This window comes from Eulemur rufifrons, chromosome 8, assembly GCF_041146395.1.
Source record: "Eulemur rufifrons isolate Redbay chromosome 8, OSU_ERuf_1, whole genome shotgun sequence".
Classification (NCBI taxonomy): Eukaryota; Metazoa; Chordata; class Mammalia; order Primates; family Lemuridae; genus Eulemur; species Eulemur rufifrons.
In genome coordinates, this window is record NC_090990.1 from 86,028,200 (window position 1) to 86,053,749 (window position 25,550).

At 37.7% G+C, this 25,550-nt stretch overlaps 1 protein-coding gene across 2 annotated transcripts in view; it reads left to right on the forward strand.

Moving 5' to 3' along the window:
* The window catches only part of RABGAP1L (RAB GTPase activating protein 1 like), a 654,847-nt gene that overhangs the window by 488,319 nt on the left and 140,978 nt on the right, over nucleotides 1-25,550 (forward strand). Inside the window, exon 1 of one of the 2 annotated variants that reach the window (XM_069480241.1) lies at nucleotides 16,994-17,161. The exons of the other annotated variant lie outside the window; for it this stretch is intronic. Within the exon in view, the coding sequence (XP_069336342.1) occupies nucleotides 16,994-17,161 (168 nt within the window). Of the gene's footprint in view, nucleotides 1-16,993; nucleotides 17,162-25,550 lie in introns of those variants that run through there. 2 annotated transcript variants of the gene reach the window in all.

Consider the following 25,550-nt stretch of genomic DNA (forward strand, 5'->3'; position numbering starts at 1 on the left):
AGGTGATGACAGGGATGACTTGAAAGAGAAAGTGATGTTTGACATTTGAGTCTTGAAAAATTAGAGAAAATAAGGAATGTTGTTTTAGGCAGAACAGTATATGTAAATAACAAAAGCATTATAAAAAATAATATTTTGGGGAACTTCCATGAGAATATTGGGCATGAGGGGTCAAGGTGACAGATTTAATTGGAAAGGTAGGGTAGGTCTAGCTTGTCTTATGGTTAGGGTGTGTGCTAACCTTTGAACCTATGGGCCATAAGATACCTTCAAACAATTACATGATATTATGTTTTAGGAAGATAATTTTGGAGACAGTGAGAAAGGCAGACTAAAATGTGAAGAGACTGGTAATAAATAGGGAGATTAGTTAGAAGGCTGTTAGAATAGCTCAGGGGAGAAGTAATGAAGGCTTCCTTAACCAAGGCTGCAACAGTAGGGGTAGAGAGAGGGGGGCAAACTGAGCAGCTACTGTCAGGGAGACTTGGGAAGAGCTGGACATGTGGGATGATGATACCAAGAGTCATTATTACTGTCCACTTTTCTTTCTCTCTCTCTTTCTCTTAAAAACTTCTTTATCATGTTCTCTTTTGAATTTTAAGGAAAAGAGCTACTAAAAAGTATTCTTTGTAGAGAAGGCAGTTTATAGAGGCGACATATGACTCATTTAGTGATAACCAGGGTATCCTTAAGCAATTAAATAGTGATCCCAGATCAGCTTCTGCATGGTTCAGCGTTAGTGTATTATAGTTTTAACTTCACTGATAATTATTCATGTAGAGAAAGTGACCAAATCAAGTGATCCTTTAATCAACCTTGTGCCTTAAAGTCAGGAACTTCAAGAGAGCCACTGTGTTCATTTATCAGGGGACATTCCACTGGAGTGCCATTTCCTGACTTGGTAAAGAATATTTTCTCTCCAGCAGTTTTGTAGCAGTAAGTTCTACAAAGGAGTACATAATAAACCACATATACTTTGGAAACTTACACAGAAACACTGCAGAAGTGTTTTTCCTTTGAGATACTTCTCAGATTCAAACGTGGCTCTTTTTGTGTGGCAACCACACCAGTCCAGGCTCTCACATTTGGTTTATTGCAAGAGCTTTCTGGCTCGTCTACCTTCAGTGTTTTCCTCTCCTAAGCTATCCTGCCTTCTGCTACCAGATTAATCTTTCTAAAAAATTATCTTCATAAGCATTACTCACCTGCCTGTTGTCCAGTGTAAGCCCATCCTTCTGGAATTCCATTTTCATCATAATCTGGCCTCAGATGTACCAACTGGCCTGAGATGTACCTACTGGGCATATTATTACACATCATCATGTGGACCCCTAATCATCCCAATCTGTGGATTTTGTCTCCAACATAAAGTCTATAATGCAATTAAGGGTAGAGAACAAAATGTGTGCTAGTTTTGTATTCCACCTAGCACTGAGCATAGTTCTGGGCTTATGGTTTTTTTTTTATCCTTTGCCCCTGAGCTCATTTATTCTACTCCATCCCTACTTGATTTAAAGAATTGTTTCTAGTTGTTTTGTGTTGTTAATTTCCTTCTCCTTCCTAAAGTAGTTGGCAGTTACATAGCATGTATTATCCAAAGCTTGCAGGAACACTTTAAATACCAATTTATGATATCTTTATTTTTAAATATAGAAGCTTCTCTCCTCTTTACCGAACACCACAGTGACTCAGCTACTTGCATGTGTAAAATGGTCTGTGCTTTTTTCTGTGGTTAGTCTTCATGATGGTTATAGATCAGTAACAGCCTTTTGGGAAGCATAATGTTAGGTATTAATCATGGCATTCTTAAGGAATCACTGCAGTTAACCAGACAGACCAATTTAGCTGGACTGTGGCCCTGTTTCTTTAGTGTGTATAAACATGGGTTCAGGGGCAAAAAAACAACTTAACATTCAAGAAGGGTATATTTTAAAATGCTCTTAAATTTCCTAATTTTTAAATACCACTATGATGTTCTTTTACTGAGTTTCTTCATTTATGGAATTAAGATAGAATTAATTACATCACCATAAGGACATATAGTGACTGAAAAGGACAAAGGTTACTCACATCTGCTGCATGGAAATAACTCAGTTCATTCCTCAGCAAACCCACAAGTTGCTGTGTTGTGGTCCTGTAGGGTCCCTTGGAGACAGCAGAAGCAATAAATATTGAATCCATAAATGTTAAGGGGTCACTTTAGTTGACTCTTGCTTGCTAAAGGAAAGAGAAGTTCAAAGCCCTGTAAAATTATAATCTTTTAAAGCAAAAATGAGTGAATGAATGGAAGAAGCTGAGACAAGAATCTTATTTTGTGTTTATTTTCCTCTGATACCCTTGTCCCAATAAAGGATTTTTAAAGTTCTTTCTCCTTTCCTGTGAGCCTGCCCTGATATTTTCTGCTTGCATAGAGAGATAACACATAAGAAAAAAGTAAGAAAACAATTGCAAGTAGTGATAAATGTCATGAAGGAAATAATACAAGGGAATCTACTGTGTTACTGCTCTCCATGTAAGAGGGTGGTAAGAAAAGGCTTCTGTTAGCAAAATGATTTTGGAGTTAAATGATTCAGCAGAGCCAGCCATATGAAGATCATAGCAACAGCAAGTGCAAAAGCCCTGAGGTGGGAAAAGTTTTGTATGTTCAAACAGAAAGAAGGCCACTGTGGCTGGAACATAGTGAGTGAGTGAGATGTAGAGAGGAAGTAAACGGACAGCTGAATTCCCAATTCCTTTTAAGGGTCAGTCTTTCCCAATTTGGGGATTCCCTGGACGGGTCAAAGGCAGCTGTATTTTCAGGAGGCTCTGCTTATGTTTAGGTAATGTTTCTTTCTGTAGCTGCTGGTTGTCCAGGTGTTTTCAGTTTCAAGTAATAGTCATACCAATTTGGTGGGCTATTAATTCCTTCATTGTCATTCCAGTTTACCAAGTTAAAAATGTCATAGACATTAATAACAATAGCAACTTCATAAGATTACTATTTATTAACCTCATTTTCTTAAAGAAAGACTCAGGTTAATTAACTTTCCTGAAGTCATATAACTACTGGACACCAAATTTTGGGTTTAAACCCAGTTGTCTCTGACATCTCAGTTTGTTTTCTTTCTGTGACAACATTTGAAGGATTATTAACATTTTTAAAGGAAAATGGAAGGGAACATTCTAGAAAGAGCATTTTAAGAGGCTCAGGAATATTAAATATTAAAGTACCAATAACTCTAATTGAAGAAATGCTTATCTGTCCCTCCCATGGATAATAATATTTTATCCATTTTGAATGCTGAAATATTTCAGCAAACATTTATGAGGTAGCCACCATGTGTCAAGTGACTGCCTCTGCTAGGTTTTTAAGACAGAAAGAAGGAAAATACATGGTACTGTCAACCTAAAATGAGGGAGAGAGAGACCGACTCTACAAAGCACAGGTTTTATATTTGGGAATAGCAGGGGAATTGCAACCTGGGATGCACATGCTATGATAAATCATGGGCATATTGGAGAAGGCTGGAGCAAGGGGAACTTTCTGAAGACAGAGTAGAAGTCTATGTAAGCTCTATGTGAAACAAAGCTTCCATGTTGCATGTGAGGCTGCATATATTCAGTAAGGAGGTAGATATATAGTTTGGGAGTTCTGGAAAGAGGGCTGATCTCGTGATTGGAATGCGTGATAACAAAAAAGGACATTTATACAATCACCAGGATACAGATGCTGCTCTTTGAGCCTAAGTTTTTGCTTTGTTTTCTTTTTCTTTTTGTCTATTTCTTTTAGAACTTGATGCAGTCCCACAGTATGTTCATAGTTATGTGACCATGTAAATCCTGTTGTTTCCATTGGACTAACTTGATTACCTGCTGGAATTACTTTCTTCCTTCATTATTTTAAATTACTAAAATTAGTTTTAAAACACTTAAAATATCAGATGTGTAGTTATCCAAAAAGTATAGTTGTGGTTACCATTTACTAATGTAGGGGAGGAAAAAAAATCTCTTTCCTTCTATCCTTCTAAATTATTGGCTGGGGCCCCTATAACAAAAGACAGATTAACAAGAGAAAAACGTACAAATTTATTTAATATGAGTTTTACCTGACACGGTAACCTACATAAGGAAGTAAAGACCCAAAGAAATGGTTAAATCTGAGAGATTTTATACAAGGCTTGGCAAAGAATGAAGAGTCATGGAAAACTGTTACAGGACAAAGAGTGTGAGCTAAGAGTAGTAAACTGGGGAATATTTAGCAAGGCTTGTTTGTTCAGATTCCTGCCAGCCTCCCGAGTCTTCAGAGATAAGGATGCTCCTTTCCTCCAGGTTTCTGGATATCATGAGTGCACCCCTTACATGAAGGTCTTAACACCTGCTTCAGGGGAACAGGGCAGGGGAACATCTTTCCTGACATTTCTCAAATTCCTTCAGTTTAAAATATTCAATATTCCAAGATGCCATATTTTAGGGTAGCATGTCCTGAACTCCATCACTAGTTACATGACCTTGGGCAAGTCACTTAGATTTTCTAAGCTCATGTGTCTCCTATGTAAAGTGGTCAGAGTTGGTTGTTAAGATTAAACACAATAACGCATGCCAAGAGCTTAGCATATAGTTCATGGCTCTTAAAACACTGAATAAAAGCTCATCCTTTTAGGCATTTATATATTTATCAAGAGCCTCTGATGTGTAGATTGCTCTGTTAAGCCTTGCCCGGAACAAATATGAGCATGTGATAAGTAAAGAAGCCCATCAAGCAGGGAAGACCCATATGCGCTTGTTCACTTGTTGTCATCATGCAAGACAGCCTGTGGCAATACTGAGTGTGGACAAGTGCTGAGCTCACAAGGGAAGTGGACAGGGAACAGATCACCTCCAGTAAAAGTAGAGGAAATATCAGCTCTGCTCTTACCATGCTGCCACCTCTGAAATTCTACTGAATCCATTTGAAGCCGAGAGAGAGAGAGAGAGAGAGAGAGAGAGAGAGGGAGAGAGAGAAAGGGCATAGTGGGGTAAAAGGAGGCTGTACAATCTATTACCATCTTTGTTTCATAACATGGACTTGTCCATTTAAAAAGATGAATGTCCCCATCTTGATAAGTCATTTTGTAGAAACAAATTCTTTTGCTAATACATAGGTTGACCCATATAACTCCTCTACTGAAATTATTATTTTTCACAGTGACAGTTGTTAAAGTATACCTAACATCCTATGTAACATGAAGATGGCAGAGATTGCAAATTTAATAGAGTATTGGACATGGACCATAGGAAGAAAGCAGAGGCAATTCACACCTTTTCAAGATGAGTATAGCACCTCATTATTTTAATAACAATGACAATACACATACATAAAGATAAAAAACAAAATGCTGGTCTAGCTTGAGAGGATCAAAGAATAGTCTAGATTCTGTATGTCATAATTTTATCTGATCAATTTAAAATTAAAGAACAGCCTTCTGCTAACATATGTTTATGCCTTCTGCTTAAGCTTGAAAAGAAATATGAGCCTTATACACACTGCCCAGGGAAGAAGATGAAAGAACTGAGATAGCATTCCATTTTCAAGCCTGTGTCACTAACACAGCTTCAAGAAAGCAGCTCTTATATAGACGCTGTGGCTGAGCTGCCAGGGGTGTAGCTTCCTGAACTGTTTGATTGAAAAAGAGAGTGCTTATCAGTTAAAAACTGAGAAGGCAGATATGCTTTATTATCACAAATATGTGTTTAGAAGTGACTATTCTCAAGGCCGACTTAAGGATAGCCCCTCTCAACTCAAGTCTAAGAATCTTAGATTCTTTCGTAGCAGATGGCAGGCTCAGGCTCCAGACCAATTCCACGTAGAATAAAATGGCGAAGCATAGTCTTCCTAATGAGATAGTTTCTTTATGGGCTACAGTAATTGAAAGATAGCAAATTACAGTGCAGGAAATGCTAGATTCCCTGCCGTGCATCTGTGTTCTGAGATCTTGGCTTCCTGGCTCTGCCTCTGACAAGTTTTATGATCATGAGTGGTCACTTATCTGGTACCTAAGTCTTTTCATCAATAGGATAAACATGTCAGACCGTAATGTTTTCTAGTGTCTAACAAGAATCCATTATTTTATGATTCCGTAATTATATCTAGAGTATCATTTTCAATGTGGGCAGCACTGTGAGAAACACTGTCCAAACAGCTGTATTCTTGGAGCAGCAGGCAGGATTGTGAACAGTCTAGAATGGTCCAGAAACTAGCTCTTAGGAGACCCAGTTAACAGCAGAAATGATTGGCTTGGAGAAAATAAAATTAAAGCACTCTTCAAATATTTTAATTATTATCACATGGAAAAAAGAAATAGACTTATTCTGTGTTGTTATAAAATATGTAACTGAGGTAGATCATATATTAAGTGCTCTAACCACAAAAGGAAAAAAAAAAACAAAGGGGATGGGAGGAAATTTTTACACATGTTTGGTAAGTTTATGGCATTGATAGTGATAATGGTTTCATGGATATATACTTACATCAAGTTGTATACATTAAATATCCACAGCTTTTTGTATGTCAGTCATGCTTCAATAAAGCAGTTAAAAATATTTATATATAACCAAGCCAAGTGACTAGAAGTTTCAGATGTCTGGATTACTAGTCTGTTTCTAAATGTCCACTAATAAAATTGGCAGCCTCCTGAGCTACCTTGTCAATGATGATATAGAACAGAGACAAAATGACAGACTCACTATAGGATATAGAGAGGCTATAGAAGATATTTCTTATACTAATGAAGGTATTACACTAGAATCTGATCACAAGGATGGGTAGTAACATATTAGTGATGCTGTCAAAGCTATTCAGAATGTTATTAAATTGCTTTTTGTAGGGGAAAATTCTCTTTTCTGTTTAAAAACAAAAACAAAAACCTTCCACAGTTATGCCTTAAGCCTTACAAGAGGTTAGAACATTCCTCAAAAGCTAGATAAATCTGCAATATATTGCAGGAATCTTTTTTTTTCTTTGAATTCCTATAGACTTGTGACCTCAACCACAGTGTTAGACAATTATATAGTATCTTTTACTTTGTACTCTTAATTCTTTGATGTATTATGAGTTCCAACTATAAAATAATGAAACTCATTTCCCTGTGATATAACTTGTAAGCTCAGTTTCATTACATTTCATTTTAGCCTTTCTTCAAGTAGCTTGAATACTCTATAAAGTCAGAAGCAGCATCTAATACATCTTTCTACATCCAGAAACATGTAGTTAGAGTGTTCAGCAGAATCAAGACTTCAATGGTAGGCTGGGCACAGTGCCTCACGCCTGTAATCCTAGCACTCTGGGAGGCCGAGGCGGGTGGATCGCTCGAGATCAGGAGTTCGAGACCAGCCTGAGCAAGAGCGAGACCCCGTCTCTACTAAAAATAGAAAGAAATTATCTGGCCAACTAAAAATATATATAGAAAAAATTAGCCGGGCCTGGTGGTGCATGCCTGTAGTCCCAGCTACTCGGGAGGCTAAGGCAGTAGGATCGCTTAAGCCCAGGAGTTTGAGGTTGCTGTGAGCTAGGCTGACGCCATGGCACTCACTATAGCCCAGGGGAAAAAAACAAGACTCTGTCTAAAAAAAAAAGACTTGAATGGTAGAAAGAGTATTAGATGTGCAGGATTTTATAGGACCAAGATACCAATACTACTACTCACTGTGTAGTATTTGATCTGTTTATTGGATCTTAGGAACTTGCAAAATTATTGAGGGTTTATCTTTTAAAAAGTAGTCTAGTAGGAATAACTAGAGAATTAAGTTTTTGCAGTTTTACCTCTCCTAGTCAAGAAGAGCATCTATCCTTTGCTATTTGCTATTAGGTCATTAAATATGAAATGTCCAATTTTGAATTAAAATGTAGTTATTATATCTCAAACAAGAAGTAGTACAGTTAATCAAAGTGTGCATCTAAACTGTCAATACAGTTTTGCCATCTTAATGGTAGCTTGTGTATGCCAGCAGTAAAGAAGCCTGGAAAGCAAGTAGCAATGAAATCGCGAAAGGCATTTTCCACAACTTGTTGAAAATTAAACATTTTTGCTTGCGAGAAGAGGTCCAAAGCCTGGAAGAAGTGGTAGTCAATCGGTGCAAGGTCTGGTGAACATGGTGGATGACAGAGAGTTTCTAAGTCCAGCTTCTGTAGTTTGAGCAGTGTTGTTTGTGCAACATGTGGTCAATCATTGTCTTACAAGAGGGTTGGCCTATCTCTGTTGACCAATCTTGGCTATTTAATGGCAAGCATCCTCATCATTTTGTCCAATTGGTTACAGTAGACATCACTGTAGTTGATTGACCAGGTTTCATGAAGCTGTAGTGGATAATACCAGTGCTGGACCACCAAACAGATACCATTATCTTTTTTTGATGAAATTCAGTTTTGGACTGTGTTTCAGCACTTTATCTTTATCCAGCCATTGTGCCAAATGTTTGCATTTGTCAACAAGAATCCATTTTTCATCATACATAACAGTACGGTGTAGAAATGGTTCACCTTTATATCATGACAGCAAAGAAAGACAAGCTTCAAAATGACTTTTCTGCTGATGCTTGTTTAATTCAAACTTAGTACTTAAAGAAATCGGATACTTCATACTTAATAATCTAATACTAATGTACCTGTATCTTAAGAGTGAACTGAAGAGGCAGATGATCTGACATAAACTACTTTTATCATTGTTTGGCCCTCTTTCTGTTGTTAATACTAATATATCCAGAGTTTATTTATCTTTCTAAACTCTAACTCAGATGAGCACTTTTTTTTTTTTTTTTTTTTTTTGAGGCAGAGTCCCACTCTTTCACCCTGGCTAGAGTGTGGTGGCGTCAGCCTAGCTCACAGCAACCTCAAACTCCTGTGCTCAAGCAATCCTCCTGCCTCAGCCTCCCAAGTAGCTGGGACTACAGGCATGCGCTACCATGCCTGGCTAATATTTTCTATATATTTTTAGTTGTCCAGCTAATTTCTTTTTTTTACTTTTTTTTTTTTTTATTTTTTTAGTAGAGTTGGGGTCTCGCTCTTGCTCAGGCTGGTTTCGAACTCCTGAGCTCAAACGATCCACCTGCCTTGGCCTCCCAGAGTGCTAGGATTACAGGTGTGAGCCACTGTGCCCGGCCAGCACAAATACATTTTATACATTTCATCCTCTTCTACATAGCTTCCTGGAAATAGTTTAAAAAAAAAAAAAACTAGTTATGGAGCACCTACCGTATGCTAGGCACTATGAGAGATTCCTTCATGTGCATTAACTTATTAAATTTTCAGAGCAACTTTGCTAGGTAGGTGATGTTGCCATTTTATAGCAGCTCAGAGTATTAAATAACTTACACATTTACAGCTAGTAAATGTGACTAAAAGATGCTGTAATAAGCAATACCCTATTTTGCTTTTAGAGATATATTTAATTCTCATTATTCTTGGATTTGGATCCAGGCCAATCCTACTAGTAGTATAAACCTAATTCTGTCTACATCTACTGTGGACAACAAAGATATGCTCATATCAAAGCACACTGTGTTCCTTCTTTTATAGTATCCATCACACCCTGCTTTATCTTTGTATTTGGATACTTCCCTGATTTTAAGCTCCTCCAGGTCAGAAAGTATTTCCTTTTTCATCTTTATAACCACTTAAGTAACTACCTAGCATGTTTTCTTATACTCATTGTTCTTAATGATAAGTCCCTGAATTAAGTCAAATATGCTTCTCATTTTACAATGGAAATCTATATATGTCCTAAAGGTGTCTGGCAACCATGACACAGCAGAGTGGCTCAGGAAGAGCACTTTCAAGTGTAAGGCTCATCTTAGGACTGCCCCACTGACCACCTGCCTACAGCACTCCAGAGAATGACACTGCTAGTCATTAGACCTTAGCTTTGGGACCATTGCTTGGCCCTCTCCTTTACTCTCTCTCTCATTGAGTGTGAAAAAGTTTAGTGTGTGCCACTCCAGAATATACCATTCTGGCATAAGGATTATTTTGAACTAAAGGCAACTGAGAAAAAGAAGACATAGGAGGAGCTCTCTGTTATCCCTCTATCTGCCTGGAAGTCGAACATAAATTCCCCTTGTGAAAGTGCCTCCCCACACACCTACTTTCCTTACCTCTCCTTATCACTGGAGATGAGATGGCACCAAGAAAGAATCTACAGCAGGGGTGGGGAACCTTTTCATGTTGGAAGACCCCATCAATTTAGCTATAATCAAATAAAGCCACATGCAAGAAACTTCAATTAGATACACTTAAAAAATGTACATTATTTTGTAAAAATCTCACTACTATGCACCTAATTTCAAAAAGTGAAAGCTATTTGTTAATTTTAAAGTTAACTAACCTTTTGATGACTTTGTTGTGTCTGCTTTTTGTTGGAAAGCGTTTGAATATTTGGTTGCAGCATGGAGGTCCACAGTTTCAGTTGATCCTCTAGAGGGGTATCAGTCATTTGTAACCTTAAGGATGTCTTGATTTGGGTTAGGTAGGAGAATGTAGATTTGCTGCCCTAAGTGGTTGAAAAGCAGGAAAGCATTCTTTAGGCATGTTGCTGAAGGCATGGGTATTCTGCTGCATTTTTCCACATTTCAACTGGATCTTTCTTAGCATCAAACAATGACTTTAAAATGTCATCTACTGAGAATTCAATAAATTTCATCTGTAGTTCTTTAGGTGCCTTGGTGGTATCAACTAGGTAAGGCTGAAATGCTAATTTGAGTATGATGTTATGATTCTCAAAATCAGTGAAACTTTCATTATGTTTTCCAATTAATAGGTCTATAACAACTGCATATTCTTTAAGTGATTCACACATATGTCATCCTGCTCATCAGTGACCTTTGCTAACTGGGAAAAATGTTGATGTGAAATTTGCTTTTGAAGAAGAAGTGTTTTGAAAAAAGATAGCTTTTTTTTTTTTTTGAAATGCTTGGATTTGTTTTGCCACATACCATATATAGACTTAATTTTACCTTGAAAAGAAATACTGAAGTTGTTTTGATTTGACATGATATCATACAGAAATGCTGTGTTCCTATAGAAATCTTTCAATAATTGACAGTGCTAATTCTGTTGTTGATAAAATTTATTTGTTCTCACAAAGATAAAATTTTGGCTAATACCTGTCCTGTGATAGCCAACACACTTTAGAATGATACGGCAAAATCACACTTTTAGCATGTTCAACTTTAGCGTGTTATGAAACTGATGATGCTGTGTTGCATTTGTACATAGTTAACACTACTTGTAACTTGTTGCAAAGTGGCACTTAAAATATAGCTTTAGCACAGAGGTTTTGCTGATGTAAGATACAATGAAAAGAAATGAGAGCATCTGGACCTGTTAATACTTTTTTCATCTGTGCAAGAAGCCCTTCATGTTTTCCTGTCATGGAAGGGGCAGTGTCTGTACATACACTCACTAAATTTACCAAATTCAGTCCAACTTTATGACACTTATTTTGAAAGTTGTTGAAGATATCTGTTCCTTGTGTTCTGTTCACAGGAGTGCCCAAACCGAGTAACTCTTTGTAGCAAAGAAAATCTTCTGTTATGACCTGAAGTATAAAAACTTCACTGAGTCAGTAGTATCAGTTGATTCATGAAAAGCTATTGAATAATATATATTTTCATTTTGAAGTATTGCATGAAGTTGTTCTGTTAAGTTGAAGGCTAATTCATGCTGCTGATCAATTATGGTTCTCCTTGAAAGAGGCAGTTGTTTGTACTTTGAAATGTTATTGGAGTCTAAGCATGCTACAACATGCTTACATTTGACAATGTATTCTTTCACAATTTTTACATCACTGAATGGTTTCCCTTTTTCCCAAGTATATAAGCTACTTTATAAGTTCCTTTAGTGGCATTATTTCCAGATCTTATTGTTGCATGAAAGAATTATCTTTCTTTTGCTTTTCATCTTTTAATTTCTACAATACAACCTTTCATACCTCTGCCTCTAATTTAAAATATTTGTGGTACTTACAAGTGTTGTAATGCCAATGAGCATTGAATTTCTTTAATGTTTCAATTCCAGTATCACAAAGCAAGCTAATCATCTTATCCTTAACAGAAACAAGATAATATTGCAATTCCCAATCCTCATTAAAAAATGTTTTCTTCCTTCAGCATTCTTTTGGTCTTCTTTGACATGATGGGCTGTTAAGCAGACAGAATTTAAAAATACTGTCAAGCTGTGCAGCTATTCACAAATTCTACTTCAAACAGAAATACAGTGCACTGTCATCAAAAGTTGATGACAGACTGGCATACTTAATCCCCATAAACTCTCACCAACCAGCCTCATGCAGTAGTGGTGCCAGTCAAGTGGAGGAAGTTAGAACCAAATCATGAACGCTGTATTATAGCAGCCATCAATTTAGCCCTCATGGCTTACTAATGTTCTAACTGTGCCAGTCAATCTGGGAGGATTATTTCATTGAAACTTACTTTATTCTTTGATATTTTAAATATGTTCATTTTAAAAATAAAATAAAAACATAAAAGACAAACAGAAATGTATTAATAAAAATAAAAGCATTTGTTCTGTAAAATTTGGATTCAGTCAAAAGGCCACACTTAAGGACCTAGAAGGCCACATGTGGCCTTAAGGCTGGAGGTTCCCTGCCCCTGGTCTACACATAGAATCTACACAAATAAACCTCACTAACCTGTGTCTTGTTAACCTGTCTATAGTCAGACTTATTTACGGGGCCCCAGGCAAAGAACTTAGGAGAATAGAGGGGAAAATTTTTCCACCCCATAGGTGATTCATCCAAAGAAAATGTGAGAAATATGTGTTACTAACTGGTTAATTCAACGGAATTTTTTGGTTTTTTGTTTTTAGAGATGGGGCCTCACTCTGTCACCCAGGCTGGAGGACAGTGGCGCAATCATAGCTCACTGCAGCCTCAAAGTCCTAGGCTCAGGCAATCCTCCTGCCTCAGCCTCCCGAGTCGCTGGGACTACAGGCATTCACCACCACACCCATCTAATTTTTAAAATTTTTCCTTGCTATGTTGCCCAGGCTGGCCTCAAACTCCTGGCCTCAAGTGATCCTCCTACCTCAGTCTCCCAAGTCACTAGGATACAGAAATGTACTATGGTGCCCTGCTCATAAGAGTTTTTTAAATTATTATTCCACTTTTTGGACTACTTTCCAACTTAAAAATTTTTTTCTTAAGTGTTCCTTGATTTATTGCTGAATCTCAACAGCAATAAATAATTATTTGGAGTTTGGGGAGAAAGAGGAGGAAAGGCTCAGTGAGATGGGTGACTCTTCTAGGGCTTCAAAAATGCATAGAATCCAATCTCCCATATCACTGAGTGATGTTCTGAAAGAATTGTTTTACTTGATGATGATCAACATCCTATTCTGAAAGGATAACCTGAAAATAGAGCCAGGGCTGAAAAATTATGGAAATTTGAAAGCAAGGATGATGGATTTTTGAGGGGAAGCATGATGGCAAGATTGGGAAAATGGAAATGCACTACCATTTGTGGTAGTGCCTTTCACATAGCGTGTTAAATGTACCTAAATGTTTTAAGTGTAACTTGATTTCCTCATTAAGATATCATATTTTAATTATTTCACTTAATACATAGTACATATAATTTTAAATTTTTTTTTTGAGCATCAGAGCCAAATCATACAATTCCAAAATCATTTGATTAGTTTTACTTATTTTACCAGAATCCTTTTGGGCAAAAAGGTCTTTGGTTTAGGTAAGAAAAAATAAATGCTTCTGCTAGTGTTCTGTGAGACCAAGTTAGTTAGATAGAAACGTCTTCCCTACCATTTGAAAAGTCAACCAAAAAAAAAAAAAATCCTTTAAGCTAAGGAGTAATTAAGTTCTTATTTCCTTTGCAAGTCAGAATGCTCCCTTGTTCTTAAACATGAAGTGTCCATGGCAGTGCTATTTACTCTTACATCACAGTAGCACAGTCTTTTCAAACAAAATCTAACACAGAACATCAGTATGTAAAGAAGGTAAAAATGGAGCTGTTCCGTGTGTGTAAGAAGCCTCTTCCTTGTAGTCTCCGTCTTTCAGCTGAACCTATCCCCACCCTAGGCAGCCCATCAAATGTTTCCTCCAAAATCTTAGGGACCTGAATATTACATATCTATGTAATACTCTAATGCTTTTGATCATTTTACCTTGAACTCTTTATTTTGATTGATTGACTTATAGAGACAGGGTCTTGCTCTGTCACCCAACCTGGAATGCAGTGGCACGATCATAGCTCACTGCATTCTTGAACTCCTACACTCAAGCAAAGTGGATCCTCCTGCCTCAGCCTCCTGAATAGCTAGGAGTACAGGTGTGCAACACCACGCCTGGATTTTTTTTTTTTTTTTGTAGAGACATGGTCTTGTCTCTACAAGACATGTTTCGCAGGCTTGTCTTGAACTCCTGGCCTCAAGCAATCCTCGGCCTCCCAAAGTGCTGGAATTACAGGTAGGAACCACCACACCTAGCCTAAAATCTTTGCTTTGCATAGTTTTTTTAGACATAAGGTCTCACTATGTCACACCCAGCGTGGAATGCAGAAGCTATTCACAGGTGTGAGCACAGCACACTACAGCCTTGAACTTCTGGCCTCAGCTGATCCACCCACCTCAGCCTCCTGAGTAGTTGGGACTATGGACATGTGTCACAGTGCCTGGCTCTATTTTGTATAATTTTTTAAGAAATCATTTTTGGAAGAAATAAAAGGCTTGACAGCAATATATAAATATCTCATTTAAGACACCTTGTAAATAATTCTTTAAATGTTTAAAATTTTTTTTGAGACAGGATCTTGCTGTCACTCAGTCTGGAGTGCACTGGTATGATCATAGCTCCCTGTAACCTCCAACTCCTGGGCTCAAAGGATCCTTCCACCTCAGCTCCTGAATAGCTGGGAATAATGGCCCACACTCCCATGCCTGGCTAATTTTTTTTATTTTTTGTAGAGATGGAGTCTCACTATCTCGTCCCAGGCTGACCTTGAAATCCTGGCCTCAAGCAATCCTCCCTCCTTGGCCTCCCAAAAAGTGCTGGGATTACAGACATGAGTCATGTGCCCAGCCCTAAATGATTAATTTTTTTAAAGTTTTGTTTTTCTGAGATTCTGGAAAAAGAAACCAAACAGTATTTTGATAAGGGAAGCAATATTTCCTTTTCCATTTCTTTCTTTTCAACCCCAGTTTCATAATTAATCTATTTCTTTAATTATGACTACAGAGATATGTCAATACATACATTTCTTTTTTTTTTTTTTTTGTCTGTATTTGGATGGGTTCAAAAATAAATATGTTTCTATTTGGTCACTTGAAGATTTATCACTGCTTAGTCAGAGTAGAAAACTAAGACTCAGAAAAAAACTCTCAGAAAAAAACTCTCTCTCAGCCCTGTTTCTCTCTGTACCATGCCATAACTTGTATGGAGAAACTGGTCTGGTACTTAAGAGACCAACTACAGAACTACAGAATCAAAACGCTGAATATGGATTAATCATTAGGGTAATTAACTAGTTATTTGTAAATCCTAACTAGTTAATTGTTAGGATAAAGTTAGGCAACTGTCCCTAGAGGTGATCTTGTTTTTTTGCCTTCATTTGGCTACAACTGATTTTTCACATCAGACAAATTAATATAACACTTTAGCACTGAGATTATATTACAAAATTTTAAACTATGGATAATTCTTAGTTATATTATTACTAGGGAAAGATTAATTTGACCAGAGCTTATCAGAACAATGTTTTGAACCATTAACTGTTTATCAAAGTCTATGGAATAAAGAAGTTATTTTTGCTTTGAGAATCTCAACTTTACTAGTTCTTCAAATGTATTCTCACTCTTAACATCATGTTGTAGGTTTTTATGTTTTGTCATATTGTGTATGTTTATAAAAATCTTCCTTTTAATTGTGACCAGGCTTTCTAGCTTGCAGAAATGCTTGTGCACATCCTCGCATTGCAAAAAGTCATTATTATTGCATAAACACTTCAAGTTGAGGGTGTGTCATTTCTTGGATACTTGGTCCTTGGATCTTCTGTCCATACTCCATCATTTTACCTTAATACCTCTCTTCTGTGGAGCTTTCAGTAATCTAACAAGGATTGGAGCATCCTGCTTTAAATACACAGCATAAGATCTGTTCTTGTTATTAGAAAGCAACAGGGAATAAAGGTCAGCCTTTTAGATGGCTGTCTGGCTGATTTTTTCTGTGAGCATCACATGTTAGGAGAAGCTAGTTCATCTATCTGTCTGTGGGTTTAGGATTCAACAGCATAAGCCGTCAGACTAACACTGATTGAAGGTGGACTGGGAGGGGAAGCGCATCTGTCCAATGGCTCGCCATTGGCTTCTTATTACAGCATTCTCCCCTGAGACACGCTCTGCATGCTCATTCACCTACCTCCTCCTCTTCCCTCCCCTTCCTTGCCTACCCCTTCATTACTGATTCACAGCGAGAGGCGGCGGCAGCAGCAGCAGCAGCAGCAGCAGCAGCAGCAACAACAGCGCTGCTTGTCACGAATCAAGGATTGCAATGAGCTCATCCTTTTCTCCTTGCAGCTTCACAACTGCCCCGGCTTCCTGGCTACTGCCGCTGCTGTCTGCTCACACACAGACACACACTCTCGCTCACACACCTACACACACTCACGCACTCTCACATGCTAGACCCTTCTAAGCAGCTTGTCCATTTTTACACATGTAGCTGAACTCTTCCTGCATCACTCTTGGCCATTTTCTTGCTTTTGACTGCTTTTGCCGTTTTTTATTTAGATAAGTATTCGATTTCATTTTCATTTCTCAGTCTACTTTGGGCCTCTTGCACAGTGGATAATATACCCAAAATGTTTCTCTTGTGGAGACATTAGCTGACGATTCCCACCACAGACTGGCTTGTGCGTTCTCCCGGGGAGACCTAAGCCTGGCTCCCTTCCCATTGCAGTTTTTAAAATTGTGGATAAGAGATCCATCTTTCTCATTCTGGATACCTACTTACTGCTCATGGAAGAAGGGGTGCCCTGCCCAGCCCCAGCTGCTAAGCTCACACCTCCTGTCAAAAAGTCCCAGGACATGCACGACGAGAGGAGCAAGCTGGTGAATGAGTATGCGTGTCGAGTGCTGGAACTTCTGGGAATGGGGCATCGTCTGTTTGTGCCTCGGCTTCTGGCGGTGAGACTGTTTTTCATTGAACTTCATTTGTAGGGAATCTGCTACCCTCTGTGAAAATTCCTTGTATCTCTGGAAGAGGCTTGTGGTCTGCTGTTTTCTTTCCTTCTCCCCATTCTACTGTGAAGGAAGTGCTGAGTGGCCACTGCTGTGCAGCTCATTTGGAGCCTAGTCCACGCCACTCCTTAATTGGCTAGAGGAGATCATGGCTCTTTTCTCAGAGCCCAGGGTCACATTAGTGGCATTATCTCTGTGGTAGCAAAAAATGGTTTTCTGGCTGGCTAGACTCAGCAATAAAGCAGAATATCCAAGTGCTTGATGTAGGCATTCTGTTATTTATGTCTGCAAAGGGTTAAATTTTACAACAGACATAGCCACTTATGTAGACTAAGTGTGGTTTCCTTTCCAACCTCCCCATTTGATTGCCAATTTGATTGTTCTGTTTTGTTTTGTTTTTTAATAGGGATTTTACCACCTAAAAATCCTCGTGTAGGAAATTGTAGATTTCTCTCCTGGAATGATTGCACTGTGTATCTGTGAAACAGCTTAAAGCTGCTGGGTCTGTGCTGGGAATCTGGGAAGTCTGACTTGCTTGTTATCTGATTTCCTGAATAAGAGAAAAATCACCCTTCTTCATTTCCTACCAAGGGTTAAAATTAAATACCGACAATCGCTGTTGCAGGGTTTCTCTTTAGTGGCTTGAAAACTATACCTAGCAACTATTCTATAATGTAATTGGTCTACAGTAGTCTTATACCATTATTTGGTAATTGAACAAGAATAATTTAGCTTTGTCTGTTTTATAGAATGGAGTTTAATACCATTTCAGACTGTTTTCCTCATGATGGTTCTGTCAAATTCAAGTCTTTCAGCACAATATTTACTTGGCTGAATTTAACTCTTTTCTCTCACATATCTCCCTCCAGTATAGTTATCTTTACAATTACTAGTTCAGTATTCATGTATGTATTTACATGCAGATATAATCTCTTCTGTATAATCATAGCAGACATGTTAGGTAGCCATGTACATAAGGAATTTCTCATCCTGAAGAAAGTCTGTTTCTCATTGCAAAACAAAGTTAGAAGCAATGACTATCAAGTGATTATATGGGGTTATTTTTGAGAAATATAGTTCCTTTGTCATTTAAGGCAAAAATAAAAAGAGCTCATAATGCCTATGTTTTAGTGCCCAGGTGAGGTCATTGTTTCCCTGAATCACATTTTTTTCTTAATAAAGGAGAAAACTTAAGATTCATGATTTTATTAGAAAGGAGTTTTTCTTTTCAAATAAGAAGCATTTTGTTTCAGTTTTGATACTATGAAGCGCTAAAGTACATTTCAACCAATTCTCTACATCTCTGAAGAATATTAGCTTGGTCTACTATAGTTCTGTATCTTAAAGACTACTCAACTTTGTGGACTCAAGGGCTTCTACTGGTGACTCCAGTAATTCAGTCCTACCTCACCTCTCTTTGGCATTTATATTTTCAATGTTTTGAAGAAAAACAGAAATTGATAACTAAGAATATCTCTAATACCAAAAACTCTGCATTAGGGATGAATTTAAACTGCCTCTAGTTTTAAAAAATTAGCAATAAAATTCAGCAGGGAGCTGAATTCACAAACTTGAGATCTTTGGAGGTTGTATATATCTGTATGTTGCAATTGTACAATGTCTGTTTGGTTGCCAAATTGGTATCTGAGGTAGTGCGTATCTTAGGTTGTTTCAGGCTCTAACATTCAGAGCTTAGGTAATAGTGCCACTTGCATCACATGTGGAAAGCATGTGCTGAGTTTCTATGTGCCCATTTGGAAATCTCTGGCTTTGTTATACACAGTTGCACTTGAAAGATTATTGGTAGAACCAGGGTACTCTACATTTTGGGAAAACACAAACCCTTAGTTAGCATTATGTCTGTAAATTGGGATCTGCTATCCGATGAGTTACTGCTCAAAGTTTAGCAGATGTACCAGGGGGAAGGACAGTTGTTCAGCTGTGTGTTATTGGACTGGCTAATGATTCAGGATCGATGGCTAGACTGCACAGGGTGATGATCCTAAGAGGAATCCTGCCACACTCAGTATTGCAGTGTTTTCATTTCTAATCAAGAGGGCAAGTGCTGAAGTTTAAAATGGGTTTCTGTGTCTTTTTAGTCGTGTTTTAAACATGAATGCTTGGGGGTTAAAGACATACAAATACCTTATTTTACTTTAAAGACCCTAGAAATTTTTTTCATTATAAAGCAAGTTTTTTAAGAAAACAATCAAATAAATGAAGATTTACCAAGACAGTGTTGTGGATTTGGACTCTAAAACGTATTTATCATTCCTTGATTCACAGAGGGACCATCAAACTACTGGAACACTAAAGTTCTATAACTCCTAGTTGGAAAGAGGCCACTGATTGAATAGAATATGCACATTTGGAATTTTTGCTTATTGCCCTTCAAAGGTACACCTAGTAAAGGACAATTTCCCTTTAATAAATCAGGTACGGCCGGGCGCGGTGGCTCACGCCTGTAATCCTAGCACTCTGGGAGGCCGAGGCGGGTGGATTGCTCAAGGTCAGGAGTTCGAGACCAGCCTGAGCGAGACCCCGTCTCTACTAAAAATAGAAAGACATTATATGGACACCTAAAAATCTATATAGAAAAAATTAGCCGGGCATAGTGGCGCATGCCTGTAGTCCCAGCTACTCGGGAGGCTGAGGCAGTAGGATCGCTTGAGCCCAGGAGTTTGAGGTTGCTGTGAGCTAAGCTGACGCCACGGCACTCACTCTAGCCTGGGCAACAAAGTGAGACTCTGTCTCAACAAAAAAAAAAAAAAAAAAAAAAAAAAAAAAAAATAAATCAGGTACAAGTACTTCATTTTAGTTATTATCACAGGGCATAAATTCTATGTGCAGATTCACCAAACACATTTCTTTAGTGAAATTAAAATACTAAAGCAGGAGATACGCTAGGCACTAGGTAAGTAGTGTTTCCCCTTTCTAAAGGCTGTGCGTCAAAATGATTCTCAGGCTTCCAAAAATATTTTTTGTTGTTGTTGTTGTTGTAGAGTGCAGTGGTATCCTCATAACTCGTTGCAACCTCAAACTCCTAAGCTCAAGCGATCCTCCTGCCTCGGCCTCCCAAAGTGCTAGGGTTATAGGAGTGAGCCATTGCACTCAGCCTAAAAATATTTTTTAGCCGAATAGAAATCCTGTTAGATACCATAACCTTTAGGAAGCCATTTAGGATAAAAATAGTGAAGGTAAGAAAGAGAACCATGCTTAGATTTTTTTTTTTCAAATAACCCCCCAAAAGAATCAAATCTAGAATTTGCTGCCTATTAGAGGTCCGTAAAGAAAGATTTATCATCCAAGAATAGTGAGAAGTTTGGATTAGAAGCATCTGGAGCTAACACTTAGATGTTGGAACTATTTCTACTCACCCTGCCTTTAAAAAAAACCACACACTTTAAAATGTGATATACTCTTGCACTGAATTTTTCAGTGGGAAAAACACATTCAAAATGGTGTCAGCAATGGCACCTGGTCAGAGTCCACACTCTAGGTGTGTGAAATTTGGAGAAAGAGGAAAAACTTTTTCTGTGCTCGTGTTCAAAATCTCCCCTTTCCTCTTTGGATTTTTTTCTTTTTGTCATTCCATGGATTTTTTTCATGTCCATTCTATGACATGAGAAGTTATTATCATATCATTATATATTAGAATTAGTGTTAGCTATAGTTTCAATACTGATACTCTGAGCACTTTCCAGAGTGAACTCAAAGGACTCTCAGGCCAAGGAGAGTTGATATATATATATAAGTGAATGATCTACCTGTCCCTTCAGTAGCCATTGTAAGATTTCCTTTTGATCAGGTTTCTTATGCTGTCAAACTGCATACTAATTTTGTTTGTTTTTAAATTTGTGGACTTTGTTAAACCATTAATTTTAAGCAGAGATGAAAGAGCAGAGGAGAGAATATATATGTTTCCCATTTTTACCTCCATTGCTAAGAGCTGCGAGCTGCAAGGATTGTTCATTAAAGAGAGAATATAACTTTTAAAAGAAGTTAGAAACCCAAATACAGAGCCAGGTGCCATGACTCATGCCTGTAATCCCAGCAACTCAAGAGGCTAAGGTGGGAGGATCACTTGAGGCCAGGAGTTTGAGACTAGCCAGGACAACATAGCAAAACCTCATCTCTTTAAAAAAATGAAAAAAGTATTAGCCAGGTGTGGTGCCACATGCCTGTAGTTCCAGCTGCTTAAGAGGCTAAGGCAGGATAATCATTCAAACTCAGGAGTTTGAGGCTGCAGTGAGTTATGATTGCATCACTGTACTCTCTAGGCTGGGTGACACAGTGAGACCCTGTCTCAAAAAAAAAAAAAAAAAAAAATCCCACAGAAGACCAAAACCCAACTAAGGAAGTTGCCCTGTGTACGTCTTATGCTCCCCAAGCTCTAAAACTCAATTTTTGTATCAAGATAAGTCCTAAATCTATTCCCTAATTTGCATTGTATAAATTTTGACTTTATAATACTGGGTATGCTTGAAGTGGACCCTTTATAAATTCATGGAGCAAATTTATGTTGATGTCTATTGTCTGCCAGGAAGTTTGCTTAATTTATTTTCCTGAGGTAAGTGCAAATGACACTTACGTTAACATCCTACTTAACTTTCCCTCTGGATATTTCTTCCTATATAGTTGAAAGGAAATAGAAGTAAGACTTGTTTAAATGTCTTTAATCTTTTTATATCATCCTATTCAAATGAAAGAAGAAGTAATGTCAACTTTGAAGATGTACTTGGTAAATATGTTTTATATCATCATTTAAAAGAATTTGTCAGAAAATTTAGGGAGCAAAAAGTAGGCTATAGTAAAGCCACTAATTTCTAGAAGTTATAATCATTCTTATTTAAAAGCTGGTAGAATTCTTTCTTTTATTTTACAAGGGAAGAAAAATATGTCTTTGCTTATTCAAATTGCTTAATTCTTGTTTATATTATCTTCTGGCTGACATTACTTACCATATAATGTCAGGAAAGTAGTTGCATTTTCATAATTTTACTCTTCTCTGACTTGAAGGCAAAATAGAAACAGCCTAAGAATTTCCCAGCTGAAGAACAGCCTTTCCATTTTAAATCAGTATTTCTAGTCTGATGGGATGCTTTGCAGGGAGCACAGAGGTATAATGATAAACCAGAAACCACTACAACCTCTTTTGGATATGTGGTTTGGTTCTGGAAGTGTTAGTCTGCCTTTTAGGGGCACATTTTTAGGGATCTTATCATCACAAGGTCATGTGTTAAGCCTCTCTTCACTGTCAGGGTAAAGGATTAATATTCATACAATTATAAACTTAATTATAACCATTAATTAAGTTATCTCCACAGCCAACTCATTAATAATTAGTATGTATGAGAGCTAGTTCTAGAGCCCTGATTGAAGCCATGTTTTACTTTCATAGAAAGCACTACTACTTACATTTTGGACTAACATTACATTAATACTCAATAGTTGTGAAGCATATATATTTAACAAAATAATATGTACAATATGATTAAAATTTTGTTAAATATATGTAAGGTGTGTGTGTGTAAGGATGAAAAAAAAGGACTCTAAGTAATGTAACAAAATGTTAATTATGTTTATCTCTGAATGGTGAGACCTTATGTTAGTCTTTTTAAAATTTTTTTCTTTTCTTTTGGGCCATGAACATGTAATCAGAAGAAAAAAATATTACCTTACCTATGACCCAACCATATGGACATAGACACACAGACATATACAAGTTATGATCAAAAAAGAAAGTATTCTTTCAAAAAACCAAACAACTAAGTTCTTATTGAGACACCTAAATCTTTGCAAAACAGGAAGTATCTATCCCTCATGGCAGAGGGAGAAACTGCTTAGATACAGTTGTCAGAAAATGTAGAGTTATCCTTATAAACTTAAAATCTGCTTATGGCATTACAAAGGCATTTGAGGTTATACTAATGATTATGGAAGTCTCTTAAAGATGGGAAATTAGAGAAAAAAGCCCATCAGAATTAAAGTAAGACTGCAGGTTGCTTCTAGAATACTGGCAAGCAAGGTTTTTTGTTCATGGGTTTTTTGCATACTGGCATTTTTGTTTTTATTCACAATGAAATTAGCTGTATTGCAGTCCATAAGAAGAAGGTAAGTTCTTCCAACTTAGACTGCCTGCTTTATGGAATTAAAAATGCCAATGAGAACGGGATACTGCATGTAGCCACTAAAATATCAGTATCTGAGCATACTTGTGCAACACAGAGACAATTTACCAAACTGTCATCCCTTATATTTCTTTTAGAGTTTGAAAAATGATTCATAAAATACCTTCACTTACTTCATTCTAAAATACTTGAGATTGAAGATATTTCCATTTTTAAAATGGGAAAACTTGTGCAACACCATGAGTTAGCCAGAGTTGGAATTCAAGTCAATTTATTCCATCTTTTGCAATCTTGTTTGAGTACCTTTAATGTGCCAAGTACTTTTCAGACACTGAGGTTAGTGAATTGAATAAGATGCAATTTCCATACCTTTGTATACCTGGTCCTCCCTGCTGGGAGTGTCAGATTTCCTCTCTTCTTGGGCTTACCTGAGTTGGGCCAGCCATGTGATCTAGAGCATCAACACCAAGGACAGCCACGTGGTACTCTGGCTTCTGGTGTCCAGAGACTCAACCTGAGTTAGATGTCAGCCCCACCCTGGTAGGGAGCCCCTTGCTGTACCTCCCCTGAGATTATAGCCTCTTCCAAACAGCATCTTTGCCTACATAGCCATTCCTGCCCGACCCCAGAGGTCCAGTGTATGAGAATGTAGGATTCCTCATCCTTGATCCCAATCTTTCTGTTTTTGTATGAGCTAAAAGGCTAGACTTGAAACTAGGCCTTGGGCAGTATGAGGAAATCAGGTAACTATGCTACTGCCTGCAGGCAAAGGATTGCCCCTCCACCATTTGGGGGTATCTGTTTCCAGGTAACTAGAAGTTAATTGCACTGAAAATAGAAGAGATGCCCTCAGAGGCCTTTGAGTAGTGAAGAACAGGCTAATCCTAAATCCGTACAGACTTTGTAAGCAACCTGTCTTGAATTGCCCAAACCATTACAAGAGAGCTAGTCATCAGAACTGGTATCACATGTTAATCAGGAAGACTCGGGTGTAACTGGTAGCTGGATGCTTTCCCAATAATTCAGCAGTTGATATTTTTAGTTAGAGAAGCTCTCTTTCAGTCCAAAGTTGTTTCCAGTAACTGCCTTTTCCAACTAAGTTAAGGTGAGTTGATAGCATGCTAAACTCTTTGTACCACTTATTGCTATCATATCAAAGTATTTATGAGGGAGGAAATAAATCTGAGATGTACAGTCCTGGAGTTTTTGTTTTTTCATTGCCGCTGTTAGCTTAGCTCTATTTTCTGATTACTAGTTTGCAGACCTAAAGCTGGGGTCAATGGCCTGGTATGTTAATTAATATATTCTTTTTTTTACATGTTTCTACTTAAAGGGCAGAAGAGAAGGGAAGAAAAATGGTATCTATAGCAAAAGAGAGATGAAAGTAGATTTCATTCATTCAATCTGTAACAAATTTTAATTGAGTGCCTCCTATCTGTCTGGGTGTTGTTCTTGTTGCTGTGGATGTAGCAGTGAACCAGACAGATAAAGAGGGGAAGAAGAGAACAGATGTAAAACTAGAAAGTGACTTAGTGGGGCATGGGATGAGGGGAAGAATTTAAATGCTCAGGGAAGGCCTCACTCAGATCCTATTATGTATTGAGCTAAAACCTAGATCACAAGAGTTGCTATCCTTGTGAAGATCTGAGAGAAGAATATTCCAGATAGAGGAAACAGCATGGACAGTTGCCTTCAGTTGGAAATGAATTTGGCGTGGACAAAAAAAAAAAAAAAAAAAACCAGAAAGAAAGCCTGTGTGCCTGGAAATTGAGAACAAGGATAAAAAGTTTAAGATGAGGTTGGAGGGGAAGGCAGGGACCTCAGATCACAAAAGGCCCTGTGGGCACTGGTGAAGCTTGTGGATTTCATTCTGAGCATAGTGGGAACCATTGGAGGACTTTCACAGAAGAGTGACAAGATCTGAAAGAGTATCATCTGGCTGTAAGGACAGTAGACTGTGGAGAGCAAGAGCAAAAACAGGGAGAACAGTTGGGAAGATACGGCAGTGGCTCAGTGAGAGATGATGATGACTTGGACCAGGGCAATGATGACAAGAACTCAGGCCCTGTTGTGAGCAGGAATTTCTCTGGCATCCTATATACTTTTTCAATGCAGTCTTTAGGGCTAATCACCCATACATTTGAATTTAAATAAAGTACCATTTTGAGCTAGCATATAGTTCTATGATATCTAAGGACTATTTT